The sequence below is a fragment of the Pelodiscus sinensis genome, chromosome 18 (genome assembly GCF_049634645.1).
Source record: "Pelodiscus sinensis isolate JC-2024 chromosome 18, ASM4963464v1, whole genome shotgun sequence".
NCBI lineage: Eukaryota > Metazoa > Chordata > Testudines > Trionychidae > Pelodiscus > Pelodiscus sinensis.
The window spans coordinates 22,608,422-22,626,839 of record NC_134728.1 but is presented as its reverse complement, the minus strand read 5'-3'; the positions used below and the strand labels follow the sequence as shown (position 1 = coordinate 22,626,839).

At 45.3% G+C, this 18,418-nt stretch overlaps 1 protein-coding gene across 1 annotated transcript; it reads right to left on the bottom strand.

Moving 5' to 3' along the window:
- Nucleotides 1-9,484: 9,484 nt before the first annotated feature.
- OCSTAMP (osteoclast stimulatory transmembrane protein) lies at nt 9,485-16,437 on the bottom strand. Its single transcript, XM_006132263.4, has 2 exons — nt 15,244-16,437; nt 9,485-11,057 (listed from the first exon to the last, which is right to left on the bottom strand). Exons 1-2 carry the CDS (start codon nt 16,345-16,347, stop codon nt 10,728-10,730), a joined length of 1,434 nt encoding a protein of 477 aa, XP_006132325.2. The 5' UTR covers nt 16,348-16,437; the 3' UTR covers nt 9,485-10,727.
- Nucleotides 16,438-18,418: the final 1,981 nt, after the last annotated feature.

Genomic DNA, 18,418 nt, shown 5'->3' with positions numbered 1-18,418 from the left:
CCCTTGCCTGGCAGTCCCCCTTTCTCAACACCCCCACTCAGCAGGGCCTGTCCCCCGAAAGTGACTTACCTCCATCAAGACGGCCCCGACGGTAGATCTCCCGACACCAAACTGGTGTCCCACAGAACGGTTGCTGTCGGGGATGGCCAGCTTCCACAGGGCGATTGCGAGCTGCTTCTGCAGGGGGATGGCGGGCCGCAGGTGGGTGTCCTGGTGTTCCAGAGCAGGAGGCGATCCAGGAACACAGCTCCAGGAATATGGCCTTCCACGTCCAGAAGTTGCGGAGCCAGTGGTCGTCATCACAGAGCTGCATGACGAACCGGTCCCAAACTTGTCTCGTGCCTCCAAATCTGCCTGTCCCCAAAAGAGTTTGGGGGCAAGGTCAGAGCTCCTGCAGCCTGGAGGAGAGTCTCCTCAGTGCGGTCCAGGTCCATATGGGGCAGGAGATTCATGACAGAGTTATGCAGATGCAGCAGAAGCTGCAGTATGGGGCCATCGCCTGACCAGGGGCAGCTCAGGCTCCGTGGCCAAAAACACGGTAAAAAGCAGCAAAAAAAACCCTGCGAATAAACTGCTGTGCTGGCCGAGGAAGCAGGACAACCAGAGAAAGAACTGCAACAGCTTTGCTTTCCCTCTAGGAGGTAGGCAAGCCAGAAGTAGGAGCAGAGCCATGGCTGTCCAGGGGCATCCCTTTAAGCACGCATCTCTGCAAAGGGCATGCAGCAGCACCTGGAAATAAAGGCTGCCCCCATGCCCTGCCAGAAGCACATCCAGGTGCCTTTTTTTTTTTTTTTTTTTTTTCAAAAGCGCATCCAGCAGTCTGGATGCTGTTTTTTGAAAAAGCAGATCGATTTTTTTGATCCGCGTAATGCAATCTAGACGCTCTTTTTCAACAGAGGCTTTTTCGAAAGATACTTTAGAAAAAGCCTCTGTCAGAAAAGGCGTGCAGTCTAGACGTAGCCACAAATACAATGGCAGTGGGTAGCCTGTAAAAATCTAGCTGGATAGATCAGTGGTTTTCAAACTGGGGTAAATGTACCCAGTAAGAGTATGCAAGGGCTTGTCAGGGGGTATACAAGAAAAATCCTGTAATGGCAGACAGCATGTTTTATTTAGTAAAACTTGGCAATCTAATCATAGGTATGTTATAACTCTGTTTCAGGAGTACACAATAGACTACATTATTTGGAAAGGGGTATACAGCCTAAATCATTAAAAAAAAGTAGAAGTGACCCTAGCGTACTCTAAAACCAGAGAACTATTGGTTGCCGTATTATTCCAGTTTCAAGAGTCATTGATGTATCAGAGTGGGAAACATTATAATAAGAATTGATCACCTCCCCATCACCTGCTAGCCTGGAATCTCTTCTTAATTACAAACCACACAAATGGGACTCCTACAAGGCCCAATGGGAAATAAACTAGATTATGTGAGCCAGTTTTTTGAAAAACGGTCTCTAAAGCTGCATCTACCTTTTTGCACCCGACATTTTTTCATCTGGCATGCAATTAAATATTTGTACAAATCATCAAGGATTAGTGCATGGAATCTGCAGCTGCGCAAACAACCTTACCCAATTTGCATGTGCAAATCCAACTTTCCACTTCACCAATGGTGAAAAAAGACACTCACTGAACTTGTAGCCACAAAATTATAGGCCCAGTTTTGGATGCCAAGACTGCTTGCCATGCGTGAAGATGTGTCTGGTTCTTTTTAACACTCTGCATCACTTGTCTAGCAGCCCCAGCTGTGCTAATGACTCTGTTATGTGGCATAAGTGCCCTCTGGGGGGTTATAGGTAAGATTTGCAAATGCACAAATGAGTTAGGTGCCTAATTTCTATTGAAAGCCATTGGCTGTTACCAGCCTAACTGCTATCTGTGCCTTAGAAATGTCCCCTGATATGTCTTTTGCTCTACATGAGAAATATAATAGGAACGCATCACATAGGTACAGTGGAGTCCAAATAACCCTATTTACTACTACACACAGAAATAAAACAAATAGTCTGGTAGCACTTTAAAGACTAAAAAAAACATGTAAATGGTATAATGAACTTTTTTGACTCCAAAAAGATCTCACCAAACTGAGTGATTGGGCAACAAAATGGCAAATGAAATTCAATGTGGATAAGTGTAAAGTAATGCACATCGGGAAAAATAACCCCAACTATACGTACAGTATGATGGAGGCTAATTTGGCTATGACAAATCAGGAAAGAGATCTTGGAGGTATCGTGGAGAGTTCTCTGAAAACTTCCACACAGTGCACAGCAGCGGTCAAAAAGGCAAACAGGATGCTTGGAATTATTAAGAAAGGGATAGAAAATAAGACCCAGAATATCTTACTGCCCCTGTATAAAACTATGGTACGCCCATATCTTGAATACTGTGTATAGACGTGGTCTCCTCACCTCAAAAAAGATATTTTGGTCTTGGAAAGGGTTCAGAAAAGGGCAACTAAAATGATTAGGGGTTTGGAACGGGTCCCATATGAGGAATGGTTAAAGCAACTGGGACTTTTCAGTTTAGAAAAGAGGAGACTGAGGGGGGATATGATAGAGGTATATAAATCATTAGTGGTGTGGAGAGGGCCGATAAAGAAAAGTTATTTATTAGTTCCCATAATAGAAGAACTAGAGGACACCAAGGCTGTGTCTACACTGGCATCCCTTCCGGAAAAGGGATGCTAATGTAGCACATCGCAATTGCAAATTCCGCGGGGGATTTAAATATCCCCCGCGGGATTTGCATTTACATGGCTGCCGCTTTTTTCCGGCTTGGGGAAAAGCCGGAGAAAAGCACCAGTCTAGACGTTATTCTCCGGAAAATAAAGCTTTTTCCGGAGGATTTCTTATTCCTACTTTTCCCCAAGCCGGAAAAAAGCGGCAGCCATGTAAATGCAAATCCCGCGGGGGATATTTAAATCCCCCGCGGAATTTGCAATTGCGATGTGCTACATTAGCATCCCTTTTCCGGAAGGGATGCCAGTGTAGACACAGCCCAAATGAAATTAATGGGTAGCAGGTTTAAAACTAATAAAAGAAAGTTCTTCTTCACACAGCATGTAGTCAACCTGTGGAACTCCTTGCCAGAGGAGGCTGTGAAGGCTAGGACTATAACAGAGTTTAAAGAGAAGCTAGATAATTTCCTGGAGGTTAGGGCCATAAAAGGCTATTAGCCAGGGGATAGAATTGGTGTCCCTGGCCTCTGTTTGTCAGAGGCTGGAAAGAGATGGCAGGAGACAAATCGCTTGATCGTTGTCTTTGATCCACCCTCTCTGGGGCAACTGGTGGTGGCCACTGTCAGCAGACAGGATATTGGGCTAGATGGACCTTTGGTCTGACCCAGTACGGCCGTTCTTATGTTCTTATGTGGGAACAGCCCACTTCTTCAGATGACCAAAGTGTTGGATGTCCAGAACCAAGAATAAATAAGGGAAGGAAAAAAAATGGAGAGAGGAGGGGGGAGAAGAGGACATTGGGTAGATAAGTTTCAAAGGGATAGCCAAACCAGTCTGTAACAGGAAAACCCTAAAAAACAACAAATAGTCTATTAGCACCTTAAAGACTAAATAGTTAAAAGGGGCTGCTTAGAATCACGAGTTTGCACTAGGAAAGGAAGAGTGCTAACCCCAGATTCTACACAGACATCAAGAACCATTGGCACCAGCGGCGGATTTAGGGCAGGGCGAGCGGGGCGGCTGCACCGGGCCCCGTGCTTCCCGAGGCTCCACGCATGCGCCTTGGCACCACAGCGCATGCGCTGTCAAAGGGGGGGCCCCCGCAAAATTTTGCTGCCCAGGGCCCTGCTGCGCTGCCCTGGGCCCCGCGGCACTCTCATCCACCCCTGACTGGCACCTTCATTGTTTGGTTGGTTGATAATGTGTGAGCCATCCGGATATTGCGATTTAGACCATTAGCATGAGAGTTAAACTGGACTTAACCACATCAGCCAGCAAATCAGAGGCTCATTCAACTGCACATCCAGTAATGTAACACCCCACTGCAATATATTTTGGACAAACTGGACAGTCCCTACAGGAAAGAATTCATGGACACAAATCAGATATCTGAAAAGGCAACACACAAAAACCTGTTGGGGAACACTTTACTTTCCCTGGACACTCATTAAGGGATCTACAAGTTTCAGTTTTGTTTCAGACCAATTCCACAAGCCAAATACACAGAGAAGGACTGGAACTCCACTTCATTCACAAGTTTAACTCTCATGCAAATGGTCTAAATCGCAATATCCGAATGGCTCGTACATTATCAACCAACCAACCAATGAAGGTGCCAGTGGTTCTTGATGTCTGTGTAGAATCTGATGTTAGTACTCTTCCTTTCCTAGTACAAACTAATGGTTTGAAACTTTTCTATCCAATGTCCTCTTCCCCCCACCTCCAATTTTTTTCCTCCCCTCTCCATCCCTCCCTCCTTCCCTTATTTATTCTTGGGTCTGGTCTTCCAACACTCTGGTCATCTGAAGAAATGGGCCGTGCCCACTAATGCTCATGATGCCATCGACATGTTTTGTTAGTCTTTAAAGTGCTACCAGACTATTGGTTGTTTTTTAAGTTTTTTCTGTTACAGACTAACTCGCCTACCCCTCTGAAACTTTTACACACAAAAATGTCACACCTAGCTGTGTACAGCTCTGGCAGGTTTCCAATGGCTTTTTAAGACATAAAACACAGTGGGTACCACTAGGAGCAGTCACAGAGTATTTAAAGAGGCCATACACAACACACACCTCAGGAATGTGTGTGTCTGTCTATATTATACGTGGCAAGTGGGAGTTGGAAAGCAGCCCACAGCCACCTTTCAGATTGCTAGTGATACCCTGATCACCTTGCTGAGAGGATCAGCTTTGAAGCAGCGGCTCTCCAGGAGATCTCAGTGGGAGATCGGCATTTTTTAAACCTCCCTTTGAAATGTCACGCCTCGGTACATTTTCCCAAGTGACACTCTGAGCTCCTGCTCACAGTCACTTTCAGATGCTCTACAAACATGCCCAACGCAAACAACGGAATCTACCCACACGGCATCATTCAGCCCTGACAATTAATTATTCCCCATTGTCATCTGCCTCTAATATTGGCCTCCTACTCTGCACATCTCTCACTCTCACATCTCCAGCAGCATAATGAAAAGAGTGGGTGAAATTCAAAGCTTACAGCAGCCTTAGCTTGAACTGAAACAAAGGATTAGAGGCCCTTAGGTTCTTTTAAAAAATATTCATAACAAACCCTCAAGTGCCCTCTTCCCAGATAGTGCTACATTTTTTTTATTTTACAGTGTTGAATTGCTCTTATCTATGTTTTCTTTTTTTCCAAGTCTCAGAGGAGCAGCCGTGTTAGTCTGTAACTTTAAAAACAATGAGAAAAGTCTGGTGGCACCTTAGGGATTAACAAAAATATATAGATCCATGAACTTCCATAGGTTAAACAACTTCATCAGACGAGGTGAGTTACCATTTCTGATGTCTGATTTGTGTCCATTCATCCTTTGTCACAGAGACTGTCCAGTTTGGTCAGTATACATGGAAGAGGGGCAGGGCTGGCCCAAGCCATGAGTGTGCCCCGGGCCCTGGGAGCGCAGCACCGCCCCTGGAAGTGCCGCCCCACTCAGGGCGCCTGGCGCCTGCGCAGCCCCACTCCTGCCCGGTCCGGCAGCCCTGCACGGCACCCCTACAATGGGGCACCCCGGGCGGTAGCCCAGTCAGCCCGTAGCTTGGGCTGGCTCTGCAGAGGGGCATTGCTGGCACTTGATAGCATGTATCACATGAGAGGGTGTGCAGTTGTATGAGCCCTGAGGTTGTGACTTGGGTGGTTAGCTCCTGGGATGGTGTCACTTGTATAGATATGTGGACAGAGTTGGCAATAGGGTTTGTTGCAGGGATAATGTAAGACATACAAATCTGTAGGAGAATATTTTTAACCTGTCTGGTAATGCAATCATTGCAGAGAGAGACTGTAGAACTGGAATTTGTTTACAAGTTTGACACTGTTACCCTGGACTTGAATAAAGACATTAACTAGTTGTCGCATTACAAAACCAATCTCTTCTACCTTTAACATCCACATTTTCATATCAAAATCTATGAATGGGACATATCCAGCCCACTTAATTAGCCTTGTTAACATGGGTCCTACAACTGACAGATATTTCTTCTGCTGATATATATACCCTGGTTCTGTTATTTCCAACAGAACTATACTCCAACTCATCTGATGAAGCTGGTTTTACCCACAAAAGCTCATGATACTATGTATTATTATTAGTCACTTTTTTCCAAGTCTTCCATTGAGGATGAGTGGCAAAGACTCATCTGGCTAAGTGGGAATGGGCTAAGCTAATTTTCCAGAGTAAAGCTGGTGTACTCAGCTGTCATTACTGAGAAACTCTCTAAAATCTAATCATAATTCCTGTCTTAGCAATCTATCTATGGACTTTGAGCTTTATCTGCTTAGGTTTAGCACCCATTCTCCAGATACTTAAAGAAAAAACGGGAAGGGGGGGTGAGAGACAGAGCATCATTCTCTTCCTCCCGCCGTCCCTCCCCCCCTTTCCCTTCTCCTGTTTATTTCGAGTTTTCATATCCCCTACTCATAACTCCAGTCATCTGAAGAAGTGGGCTGTGCCCATGAATGCTCATGATACCGTCTACATGTTTTGTTAGTCTACAAAGTACGACCAGACCATTTTTTCTTTTTTTTTCTGTAAGCGACTAACTCGGTTACCCCCTGAAGCTCATAATTACGATGATTGTCAAAATAATCACACCCTAATAGATAGCCTAACCCTCATGGGAGCTAGATGTATTCTAGTGCTGCTATATCCTAGCAGGGGCAATAGGTATGAAACTAACTATATATTATGGTTTTGAAGATTTTTGAAGTGAGCGATCTCAGTCACATTTTTAGGATATTTTTACGTCAAGCTTTCTTAGATGGAATAAGTGTGTATTTAGAAAACAGATAACTCATCCCATTTATCACACAATATTCCCATGACAACATTTTTCCAACTGATAGCTGCTGCACATGCAGCCACGATCTAGCACTGTCTAAGGATGCTTAATGCTTAGCACCACGTGGATACCATTCTACACATCAGAGAAATCCCAAGCTTGCCTGCAAAAAGTGCCATCAGGCTAATCCACTCAGGCAAAATATCCAGGCAAGAAATGATAAAGGATCAGATTTATTTCTAGTTGTGCATGGTACTGGGTAATATGTGCAGCAGAGGTGCCCATATGAGCAACCAGGGGAACGAGGATTTTAAATACTGTATCCACTAGTGTGTGATATCCACACACACCCCAGTGTCCATTCTTTCCCTGCTTCCTTAATGCCACACTGCAAAGTTCAGAAGGGGAAAGGCAGAGGGGTCAGATTTAATCGTTCAGCTCAGGGAAGATGTAATAGACTGACTGTCCCGTTCTGTGCTCGTCTTTTTCCCCTATCACCAGGCATTAATGGGGGGGCAGTATGTTATGGATTTCACCTCTGCTGCTGGTAATATTGCTAAAATCCTTCTGGTGCTTTTCTAGTGGAAGATTTGGTGTGAACAGCAAGAGTTCCCATCTCACATGGAAAACGTTCAGAGACTCTCACACCTGTGCCATGACACTTAATTTTGAGAAGCTCTTTATGAGTTACTTTGGATCTACTTCCCGTTCTTTTGGTTTTGTTTCCTAAGTTCAGTAGACCCAAAGTTTTAGAAGTTTATATTACACTACATGGCAAAGCCCTGAAATGACAGCTAGCCTCAGTAAAAACAACAAGGAGTCCCTTGTCACCTTGAAGTCTAACAGATTTATTTGGGCATACACTTTAGTGGGTAAAAATAATTTTGCCAGCTAACCTGGGTGTATGGCTTCTTGCCATATTACAGATTGTCTACATGGGGAATTAGTCTAGATTACTTATTCCTGATTATCCTGTTGTGTGGATATTCTTACGACAAATTGCTTTAATTCACTTTTATCTGGAATTTAATTTAATCTATTTTAACTCTAGTGTAGACAAGCCCTTGGAATACTCTGGCTATGTCTACACTACAGGGTTTTTGCACAAAAACGGCCATTTTTGCTCAAAAACCCATGGAGCATCCACACCTCAAGCACAGTTTTGCATAAGAAAATTTACAGTCAATCGACAGAACAGAGGGGGTTTTGCGGTATAGGTATTCCTCTTTCTGCGAGGAATAACTCCTTTTTGTGCAAGAGCACTTGTGCAAAAAGTTATGTGTGCATGGGAAACAGGGGGTTGCGCAAAAACAGCCTATTGGAAGAAGCACAGGTGCCCTCCTGGCCATTCTGTGAATGGCATCAGCACTTTCTTGTGAGAGAGCATCATGCAGTCTGGATGCTCTCTTGAGAAAAAGCACAGCGCTTTTCCAAGGTGCTTTTGCAGTGTGGATTCACTCTTGCGTAAGAAGTTTTTGCGGAAGCTCTCTTCCACAAAAAGCTTCTTGTGCAAGAAGCCTGCAGGGTAGACGTGGCCAGTCTGTGTCTACACCGCATTTTGTAATGAGCCTTTGTGACAGAGCATAATCCAAATTGATGAGTAGCTGTGTCACTTCTGCCCTACAAGCTTGGCTGCCTTACACTGTCTTGTCTAAGTAGCTCCCATCTTGGCCACTCACAAACAGCCATCTAGCATGCAAGTTGCCCCTAAGGGGCTCTGTGTAGCTGCAGCCTGTCAGTCACACTTGGTTAACACTCTGGCTCTCACCAGCCTAGATTATATTGCAGGCTGAACCTAACACACTCCCAGTCCCAGATTTTACTCTAGAAATGTTTGCCTTATGCTGCCCAGCCCTTTCATGGACAGTGCAAAATATTTAACATGATAAATATGCCATTTCATTATCTCAAATAGTTATTCAGACACCTCCATTTAGCTAAAGCAAATTAGATAAAACAGTAACGCAAATTTGTTTTTCTTGTAACCATCTTGATCTTTATGCCTCATTACTTATACTCACTTAATGTTTACTACTAAGTAATTTGACAAACTATGTCAGAGTGAAGCAAAATTTCTCACTGCATGCTTTCAGCATTCTTTGGCTACAACTACACTGCAGGTGTTTTGCAGAAGAGGAAATGCAAATGGAGCGCTCGTTTGCATATCTCAAGCTCTCCTTTGCATATCTTCTTCCGATCCTTTTTGCTGAAGAGCTTTTTGCGATAAAAAGCCCCATGTAGATGGGGCCATTTGTTGGGAAAAAAAACCTTTTGCGCAAGAGCCCTTTTTCTTCAAAAAATGAGGTTTATAGGCTCATGCACAAAAGGGTTATTTTTCCAACAAACGGCCTCATCTACACAGGGCTTTTAATCACAAAAACCTCTTCTGCAAAAAGGATTGGAAGAAGATATGCGAATGACAGCACGAGATATGCAAATGAGAGCTCCATTTGCATTTCCTCTTCCGCAAAACACCCGCAGTGTAGACGTAGCCTTACTGTAGGTCTGAACCCCTCCCCCAGAGTGCTCTCCCTCCCAGCCTGGGTCAACAGACTCGAGCGAGAGGAGTTTGCGTGGGCATTCTAAAAGCAGTGGTAGAGACAGCACAGTGAAGTTGTGGTTCAGGCCATGAAGGAGATGGGCTTCAGCGTCTAAGCTCCACCCCAAGGTGCAACATCAAAGAGTCGCCTACCCTACCATTTTTAGAGTGCCAGCATGAGCCAGGCTAGCACAAGTCTGTTGAACTGCACTGGGCATCTCACTCCAACAGGCAGTGCTGACGTACTTTGTGGTGCTTGGTAACGGCATGTCTATTGCCTGAGCGACATGAGTTAACTGGGGCTGTAAAAGGCTCATTAACCTCCCTATATGGCCCAGAAGGAGACACTGAATGGCCATGGGTTACATCACGCAGAGTGACAAATAGACTGTACCAGACAATATCCAGGCCATTCCATGCATGACAGTCATTGGACAGGCAGTTACATATTTCTCCACGGGGATCAACAAGGTTTTAAGCAATTTCTCTCACTCAAAATGTATAACATTTAATAGCACAAGTGACACATATAGCGCTATACAAACACATTCTGGCTAGGGCTGGGAAAAAAGAGCCTTATCTTTTCGGCAAAATTTAATTCCAGGACAAGTTACGTTGGAGTCAACTCATGCATTTCTTGACAATTTTGTGACTTTATGGTTTTTACATGAAAATATGCAAAGTTGTTTACATTTTTTGCATGTTTTGAGGCCAAATTTGCTCTACATCAGAAGAACATTGGAAATCTTGAACATATTGAAGGGTTTGCTAATAATGGGACCATTTTGGGCATAGCTGAGCAAAAAGCATAAAGCCCAGACATTTTTGCAACACTAAAGCAAAATACAAAACCCTTTGTTTTTGAGATATCTGTGGCTTTGTGCACATATTTCCCCTGACGCTGAAGACAAAACCCAGCATGAACTATCCAAAAAGGATAGTTGTGGCATAGTTCCTTAAGCATCCCTGTCATCTTTTGTCATACTGCAACCCATACACCTGCTGGGTGTGGTGCACTGAGACCACTTACAGAGAGAATATCTACTCTGCAGCCTTAGCTACCAGCCCTCTTTCTTTCTGCTCACCAGAATAGCAGCTCACGCATTACATTCCAGAGGTTCCAAGTTCAAGTCTGCCCTCAGACAAGCAGCATCTGTTTGTGTTGCAATACCATGCCAGCATGCATGATTATTTACAGCTTGTGCTGCAGTTTCTACATCTTCCTGTTGTGTTTCCTTAATAGCTCCCTATAGAGGTGCTGAACTCTCTGCTCTTCTCGCCCCTGGAAGAAGGAGTTGGAGATTTTTCGGCACAAACGTTGTGCGTAGGCTTCCAGAAATGTCAGGGCATAGATGATGCAATAGAGCAGTCCGACAGCAAGAGTCACAAAGTTGTTTGGAGGGGTTGGCAGTTTCATGGTGCAATCGGCAGAGACGAAGGTCAGATTCTGCTCGTAAGTTCTTTCAAAGTTTGCAAAAGAGTGTTCTCCAGAAAAGGCTCCATTGAAAAGTTTCGAGAAAAAGGGCAGAATGTTTAGTTTGGCCTGAAACAAATAAAACAAAAGATTCAATGTGAAGATGGGAGAAAAAAACCCAACCATAATCTAACAAGTACAAAAAATAGCATTTCAGCAAGGTAAGTATCACAAGTAAATTTTCTACCCATTTGGGAAGTAGGTTTCAGATTGTAAGGGTACGTCTAGACTACAGGGTTTTGTCGACAGAAGTTTTGTCGACAGATACTGTCGACAAAGCTTCTGTCGACAAAGAGCGTCTAGACTACAGCCAGTTCTGTCGACAAAGCAAGCCGCTTTGTCGACATAACAGTGAGGTCGCAAAGGACAGTGTAGATGCAATAACGCCTTCTATCGACAGAACTCTGTCAACAAAAGGCGTTATTCCTCGTAGAATGAGGTTTACATGCATCGACAATACTGCTGAGTTTTGTCGACGTTATGTTGACATAACTCAAAGGCAGTGTGGACGCAGGTATAGTTTTGTCAACAAAAGTCCACTTTTGTCGACAAAACCCTGTAGTCTAGACACACCCTAACTGAGAGTGTTAATACATTAACATGGACATACACTGCATAGGACAGTGTGTCAGGATCCTGACTGAAGATGTAGCTGCTGCTACAGTAATCATAATAGGAATAAATTGTTTGAGTTGATAAGCAGAGCCCTGCGCAGATACAAAATTTGTATCTGTATCTGCATCCATATCCGCAAATATGAGCTGCGGATAGCCGCATTGGCTGCAGATACCCACGGATACAAAGCAGTGATCCACAAATTTGAAGGATTCTAGATACAAAATTTGCATCTGCATCTGTTCGTGCAAAAATGAGCTATGGATATCTGCATCTACATCTGCAGATGTGGATACCTGCGGCTATAAAGCAGATATCCACGGATTTGCAGGACTCTATTGATACGATTCAGAAAAAACTGACACTCTTCTAAGCAAAGACTGACATCTGCAGTCCGCACTCTCTAGCATTAAGATTAAATTATTCCTTATTCCACTGGTTTCTGGATATAAGGTGCTCGCCAGTAGTGGCTAAAAAGAAGTGTAGATTTGCCCAGTCAGGTGTCTTATGGGAGGATTACACTTGCTTCTAGAACATCCCAAAAAAAGAAAGCGAAGGAGCAACTAATTAAATAGGAAAGCTTAAAAAAATGAAAATAGATAAAGGGTTAAAAATATATTGAACAGGGAGAGAGTCAAAAAAAGATATTCATGCTTTCCTAGGTCCTGATTGGCAATTAAAAAGCAACTGGGCATTAACTAGAACACAAAACAGGAAAGGGTTAATAAAAATAAAAGGGAAAAATCTTTAAAATCTCCAATGATGGAGATTCCACAACCTCCCTAGGCAATTTATTCCAGTGCTTAACCACCCTGACAGTTAGGAACTTTTTCCTAATGTCCAACCTTAAACCTCCCTTATTGCAGTTTTTCTCCCTCCTCCTTGTAACATTCTTTGATATCCTTGAAAGCTGTTTTTGTTTCCCCTCTCTATCTTCTCTTCTCCAGACTGAACAAACCCAGTTCTTTCAATCTTCCCTTACACACAGAGTGGTTCCATCCATTGGACAGTTTGGGGCAGCCACTCCAGGCCCGCACTTTGGGGGATCCTGCAGGGCTCATGGTGGCCTAGGCAATTACTAGGGCAGGTTGGCACCAGCAGCAACTCAGCCCTAGCCTGCTCTGGGTCGCCATCTCCAGCTGGTGGCTCCACTTCACTGGCAGCAGTGGGAAACGGCGCGCCCTGCCCACCAGCTGCGTCCCTCGGGGAAGCAGAGCGGGCTGGGGCCGGATCACTCCACTTCCCACTACCGCAGAGATTGCAGGGTCCCGACCCTTGCTGCCAGCACCAGGCCCCCGCTTGCTGCCAGCACCAGGCCCCCGCTAATCTGTAGCTTGGGGAGGGGGACTTGGGGGAACTGGTGCAATGGGAAGGAAGGGGGTAGAGCTTGGGTGGGAAGAAACAGGGTTGGGGCAAAGCAGGAGCAGAGCTTGGAGGAAGGAGTGGAGTGGGGGGCGGGTCACGGCAGAACGGGGGCAGGAAGAGGTGGGGTGGGGATGGGCTTTAGGTGCGGGAGGGGGGACCCACACCGCCCCTAGGCACAGCGCTGCTTATGTGTCATGTTTTATAGACCTTTAATAATTTTTGATGCTCTTCTCTGGACTTTTTCCAATTTATCCACAGCTTTTCTGAAATGTGGTGCCCAGACCTGGACACGCTATTCCAGCTGAGGCCCAATCGGCATGGAATAGAGCAGAATTGCTCCTTGTGTCTTAGCCCTGGTCTAGACTAGGGAGTTATTTCAAAATAACAAACGGAGCATCCACACGACCAAGCCCATTATTTCAAAATAATAACTCCTGCTTTCCACAAGGAATATCGCTTATTTCGAAATAGATATTTCAAAATAGCAGTAGTGTGAGCGCTTCGCTGCTGCTATTTAAAAAAGAAACCTACTCCCCAGAGTCATTCAAAGTAATTATTCTTCAGTGCTTCCTGGGGCTTCCCCATAGCGGGAACATGCTATTTCTAAATGAGTTGTTTTGAAATCATTTCCTAGTGGAGATAAGTCCTTACCTACAACACTCCTGCTAACACATCCCAGAATTATGTGTAAATATCTCCGGGTAAAACTGACCTATGAGAGTCATATGTGTGGGTCTTAGGAGCTATGATTCAGTCGGTGCAATCAGGGAAGAGATGGGAAATGCCCCATTCTTTTTTTTGAGAAATCACTTTCCTCTTGCCCCCAAAAGCCACTTGTCCCTGACTGGAGGCAGGCTATACAGGATGTCGGGGACATTCCAGCACTTCATTACACTGCAGAGTATCTGTGGTGCTTTCTAAGGGCCAAATTGTCTCTCTCCAGTTGGAATCACAGTTTGCTCTCTAATTCCTTGCTACTATACCCACAGGCCGTCAGAGCAAATGGTATGAGAGAGACCAGGGCTCTGCCCATTCTGTGCCCTCACTCATCCATTCCTTGCCCACCTGCACAGGAGTGGGGTTACTGACCCTAGAAACTGGTTTCCCTCCTTCCCTGCTGTGTGACTCACAATGCAGGTAGCCTTGCACATAGGGGGACCAGCTGTCCCAATATTATCAGGGTCTGGTCTTGTTATGTGGTTGCCCTGCTCACACAGAGGAGAGGAAAGTGATTCAAGGTGCTTGCCTGACTCTCCCGTTCTGGCATGAGGGCACGAGAAGCTCCTGCCCTGAATGGCTGACACTGGGCGACTGAGTCTCTTGGATTCAACCCCCATCCCACCCCAAAATCCCTGAAATGGGCAACCCCTTACAAGAACAGCTGCTTTAAAGGTGAAAATTCTCATCCCCACCACAGCTGCTTGACCGATGACTTCTTCGCTGGCCCTGTGGACTTAAACTCAAACCTGGACTAGTTTTCTCCTTTATTTGTTACTGCAGCACATGGGATGCAGCAACGACCCCCACAGCAGGAGTGAGTGTACTAGGGACCCTGCTCTTTCAGGTTGTTGACTGGCTTTGGCTGCTGGTGATGCAAGTGGGAGTGGTGGGCACACAGGAGAGATCCCAGTGTTGCCCTATACAGGCCCACCCCAAGTTACAAACACCCGCCTTGTGAACAGCCGCACACACAGACAAGAGCTCACCTGCAGCCTCAGGGGGGCAGGCAAGAGGCACGGGTGGTGGCCAGAGGACTCCAAAGGACTCCGGAGGATCAGGGGGTGGTCACAGAGCCCGTGGCTGGAAAGATGTGGCTCTTTGAAGGGGGAACCGCTGCTTCTCTCCAACCACAGGCAGCACCCAGCCTGCGCTCACACCAGGTGCCACCTCCTGGAGCCAGCACAGAGCCTGTGAGGGGAGGCGGCCGGGGGATGTAAATAAACAGCATTTCGGCTACCTTATGGGTTAAATAGTCTTTTGCGGGCTCACCTGGGAACCTAACCACCATTTATAACATGGTTTCTATAGGACAATGCGTTCTGAGTTCCAAACACCTGACTTACAAACAGAAGTTTGGAACACAGCCAAAGATGGGAACTTCCTGTATAATAATAGGTGCTAGAAGCAGGCTCTGTGAGTAGAGACCCTCCATGTGCACAGATGGCCCTGTCTTGCCTCCATTCTGTCTGCATGGCTGGCCACAGAACAGCTCAGACAAGTGTTACTTTGGCTGATGAGAAAAGCTGGGCATTCCTGGATTGAAAGACCTACTTACCTCGTGTTTAATGCTAATCATGATGGGCACCACGGGGAACAGAGCCACCTCTTTCACAGCCGTGTCTGCCAAGTGGAAGGTGATGTAATCCATTGCTAGGATCGCAACTGTCAGCATCAGAGTCAAAGAGAGGAGCACCATGCGCATCAGGCACCCCATCATTTCCTCCCGGGACAGCTTCAAGCCGGCAGAGTGGATCCGTATTTTGGGTGAGCATGTCAGCAGAGGGGCTGTGTTATTGTCCGCAGCTAAGCGCTCCAGCTTTTTGGTGATGTAAATGTTGTCAAAGCGGAGGTCGGTGAGATAGCGCTTCAAGTACCACCCGGACTCCCACAGGAGACAGAGCAGAAAGAAGCCAGCAGCCACCCTGTTGGCTACCAGCACAGCCTGTCTGACCAACAGTTCCACAGCAGAGAACTCTTCCTTGATCTTCTGACTAGCAATGAGTACTTGCTCCCTCACCAAGGAGTTATTATTATCCATAGAGAACTGAAAATGTCCATTCTTAGGCGTCAGGGAGTTACTTGCCATGTTGTCGACGACCTTTTTGATATGGTGCCCAAACTGCCTGGAAGCAGTTCCCAGCAGAGCGGTTGAGTTCAAAAGGCTGTTGGAGGAATTCTCGCAAACGCACTTAATAACCTGCAGTAGGCTCTTAATGTTGTCTAGGATGTTGGGTATAACGTTAACTGCCACGATCATAAAGCAGGTGGACAAGAGCAGCCGCTGGCCTTGCTTCATGCCCAGTGTAGGTACGATCATGGTGAACATGCAGCGAAGAGGGTGCACCAAGAAGACAGCCAGCAGAAGCAGCACACTGAAGGAAACGGCAATTGCAGAGGAGAGGTGATATGGATATTCTAGTGAGGAGAACATCCAGTTGTAGAAGAGGCCACCTGTCAGTCCGGCAATGCAGCAACACTGCAGAAATAAAGCCAGGAGCTCGCCGCAGCTTGAAGGCACTGGCTTCGAATAGGTAGACCATGCATGTAACATTATTTCTTGTATTTTTGGAAGCAGATTGTCCTGGCAATAGATCCAGACTCTTGACCTATACCAAGCAAAAGCCAGTCCATATTTAGCAGCCTCAATAGAGAAATGCATTGATACAAGCCAAAAGATTGTGTCAAAACAGTGATTGTCAGATGAAGCAGAGTAACATTCACCAAGCTGTGAAAGCCACTCCTTATGCACTACAAAGTTACTAATAGAAATGGGACAAGAAAGAAAAGCACTTGCTGACTTATTTTTCATGGGCATTATCATACATATGGGTGATCTCTGCCAGGGTGACTACTAGCAGATGTCTTCTTTTGGCGGGTGGGTGTGATGCACTAACAGGTCTTTTTTGTGCTCTTCCTTCCCTGAACACATCTTGTCTCTCACTTCTGTTCCTCTGTGGTGGCTCTGCTGAACTAAGCACATGGGACATAGAATTTCTTTCAGATAGCAAGGAAAGTGTTTCTTCAAAGTTCAAAATTTCTCAGTGTTTCTTTCATCTTTTTGTTCTGAATATGTGCAGCACCTTGCATGGTGGGACCTAGGCAGTACCACCATGCACAATATAATAACTATAATAATATCAACCCTACAGTTATTATGATTAATAGAAATAGATTAAGCTCCAACAGGAGTAGATATTTGACCAGGGTTTAGAGAAATCAAATTGGGAGCTTCTCTTCTCCCTCTCTCATGCCACAAGGACAAGGGGACATTCCGTGAAATTAATAGGGGAAAATTGCAACCTGATACAGGGAAATATTGTTTCACACAACATGAACAGGAAGCTATTAAGGCTAAGAATTTTTAAAGATTCCAGAAAGGATGCCTGGACAATTCTAGGACTACATAGAGTTATAATAATCATAATAAAATGACAATAAACATTTGGGGAGGGATATTAAACCTTCATGCTTTAGTTGTAAGCCAATATCTCACTATTAGAAATCAGGATGAGATCCAATGTCCCATGTCTGCCTGCTTTAGGATTCTTACACCTTCCTCTAAGGCATCTTGTGCTGATCAGGATACTGGGCTAGGTGGACCTTAGGTCTGATCAGTCTGGCAATGCCTAACTTCCTGTCACTCAAACCAAACCAGAACCTCCACCATTATTCTTTGGGGGAGAATATTGAATAAGCAATTATGGAACAATTGTTCCTTGTCCACAGATAAAATGACAGTTGCATAGGCACAGAGACAGGGAGAAAGAGATGCAGAGGAAAGTGATTCTACATACCCAGGTCCGTGAAGAGGCCCTGTGCTCTCTCCTGAGTGCTCCATCTTTCGGGAAAGTGTCTTGCCACCTAATCCACTCAGAAAGAAACCTTAACTAGAGCTCCCAAAAGGCACAGGCAGATGTAGACGTGACCAGGTGGAGCCAGGGAGGAAGGTAGATTTCAATGGTTGGACGTTTCAAAATGGTTCAGACTGAATGCCGGGTGCTGCCAAATGGGGCAAGCGGGGCCCCAAAAGATGAGCTCAGTGTTCCTACGAGCCCCAGACAGAGATCACACAAGCAGATGCAGAACCAGCATAGCTTGTGTCTCTTGAGGAATCTCTGCTGCACTTGTAGACTGCATTTCTAAAAACCACCAGGGGTGTTGCACAATTTTGCCCTAGAAAGCAGAAGTTTGGTTTCTGAAAAGGCAATGCCATTTATAGTCTGTGAGGCCGCTGGAAAAAATGCGTGTTGCTGATGATAAACCCTTGATTCTGGTTAGTGAATTGGTCATCAGCTGATCATCATTGCCTTTCAATATACCCGATATACAGAAGGGTTTGCCAGAGAGCTTGGGCAGATAATGTTTAGCATCAGGGACTGCTTGCAAAGCTGCTCTGCTATTTGCACTGCTTCAGTTGCTCACTTGGGTAAATGAAGCTTTTCAAAAAGGAGACCAGTGGATAACACTGTGACGGACCTCCCCCGCCCCCTCCAATGCTTTATGAAATGGACTCACGGACATGAATATACATAACTCAAAGGTGGTTTGAGCGAATTATTTCATGTAACCCATCGACCTTCATGTCATGATCTGCTGGTTCTGTTTATCTTACTCTGTTGTATGTATCCTGTGTGTGCGTGTGTAAAATTAGACACACGGAGTGGGGAATACTTTGTGAGTTTCAAATGTGTGAATGGGAGACATGGAGGCAGTCTCCATAGAGAAGTTAC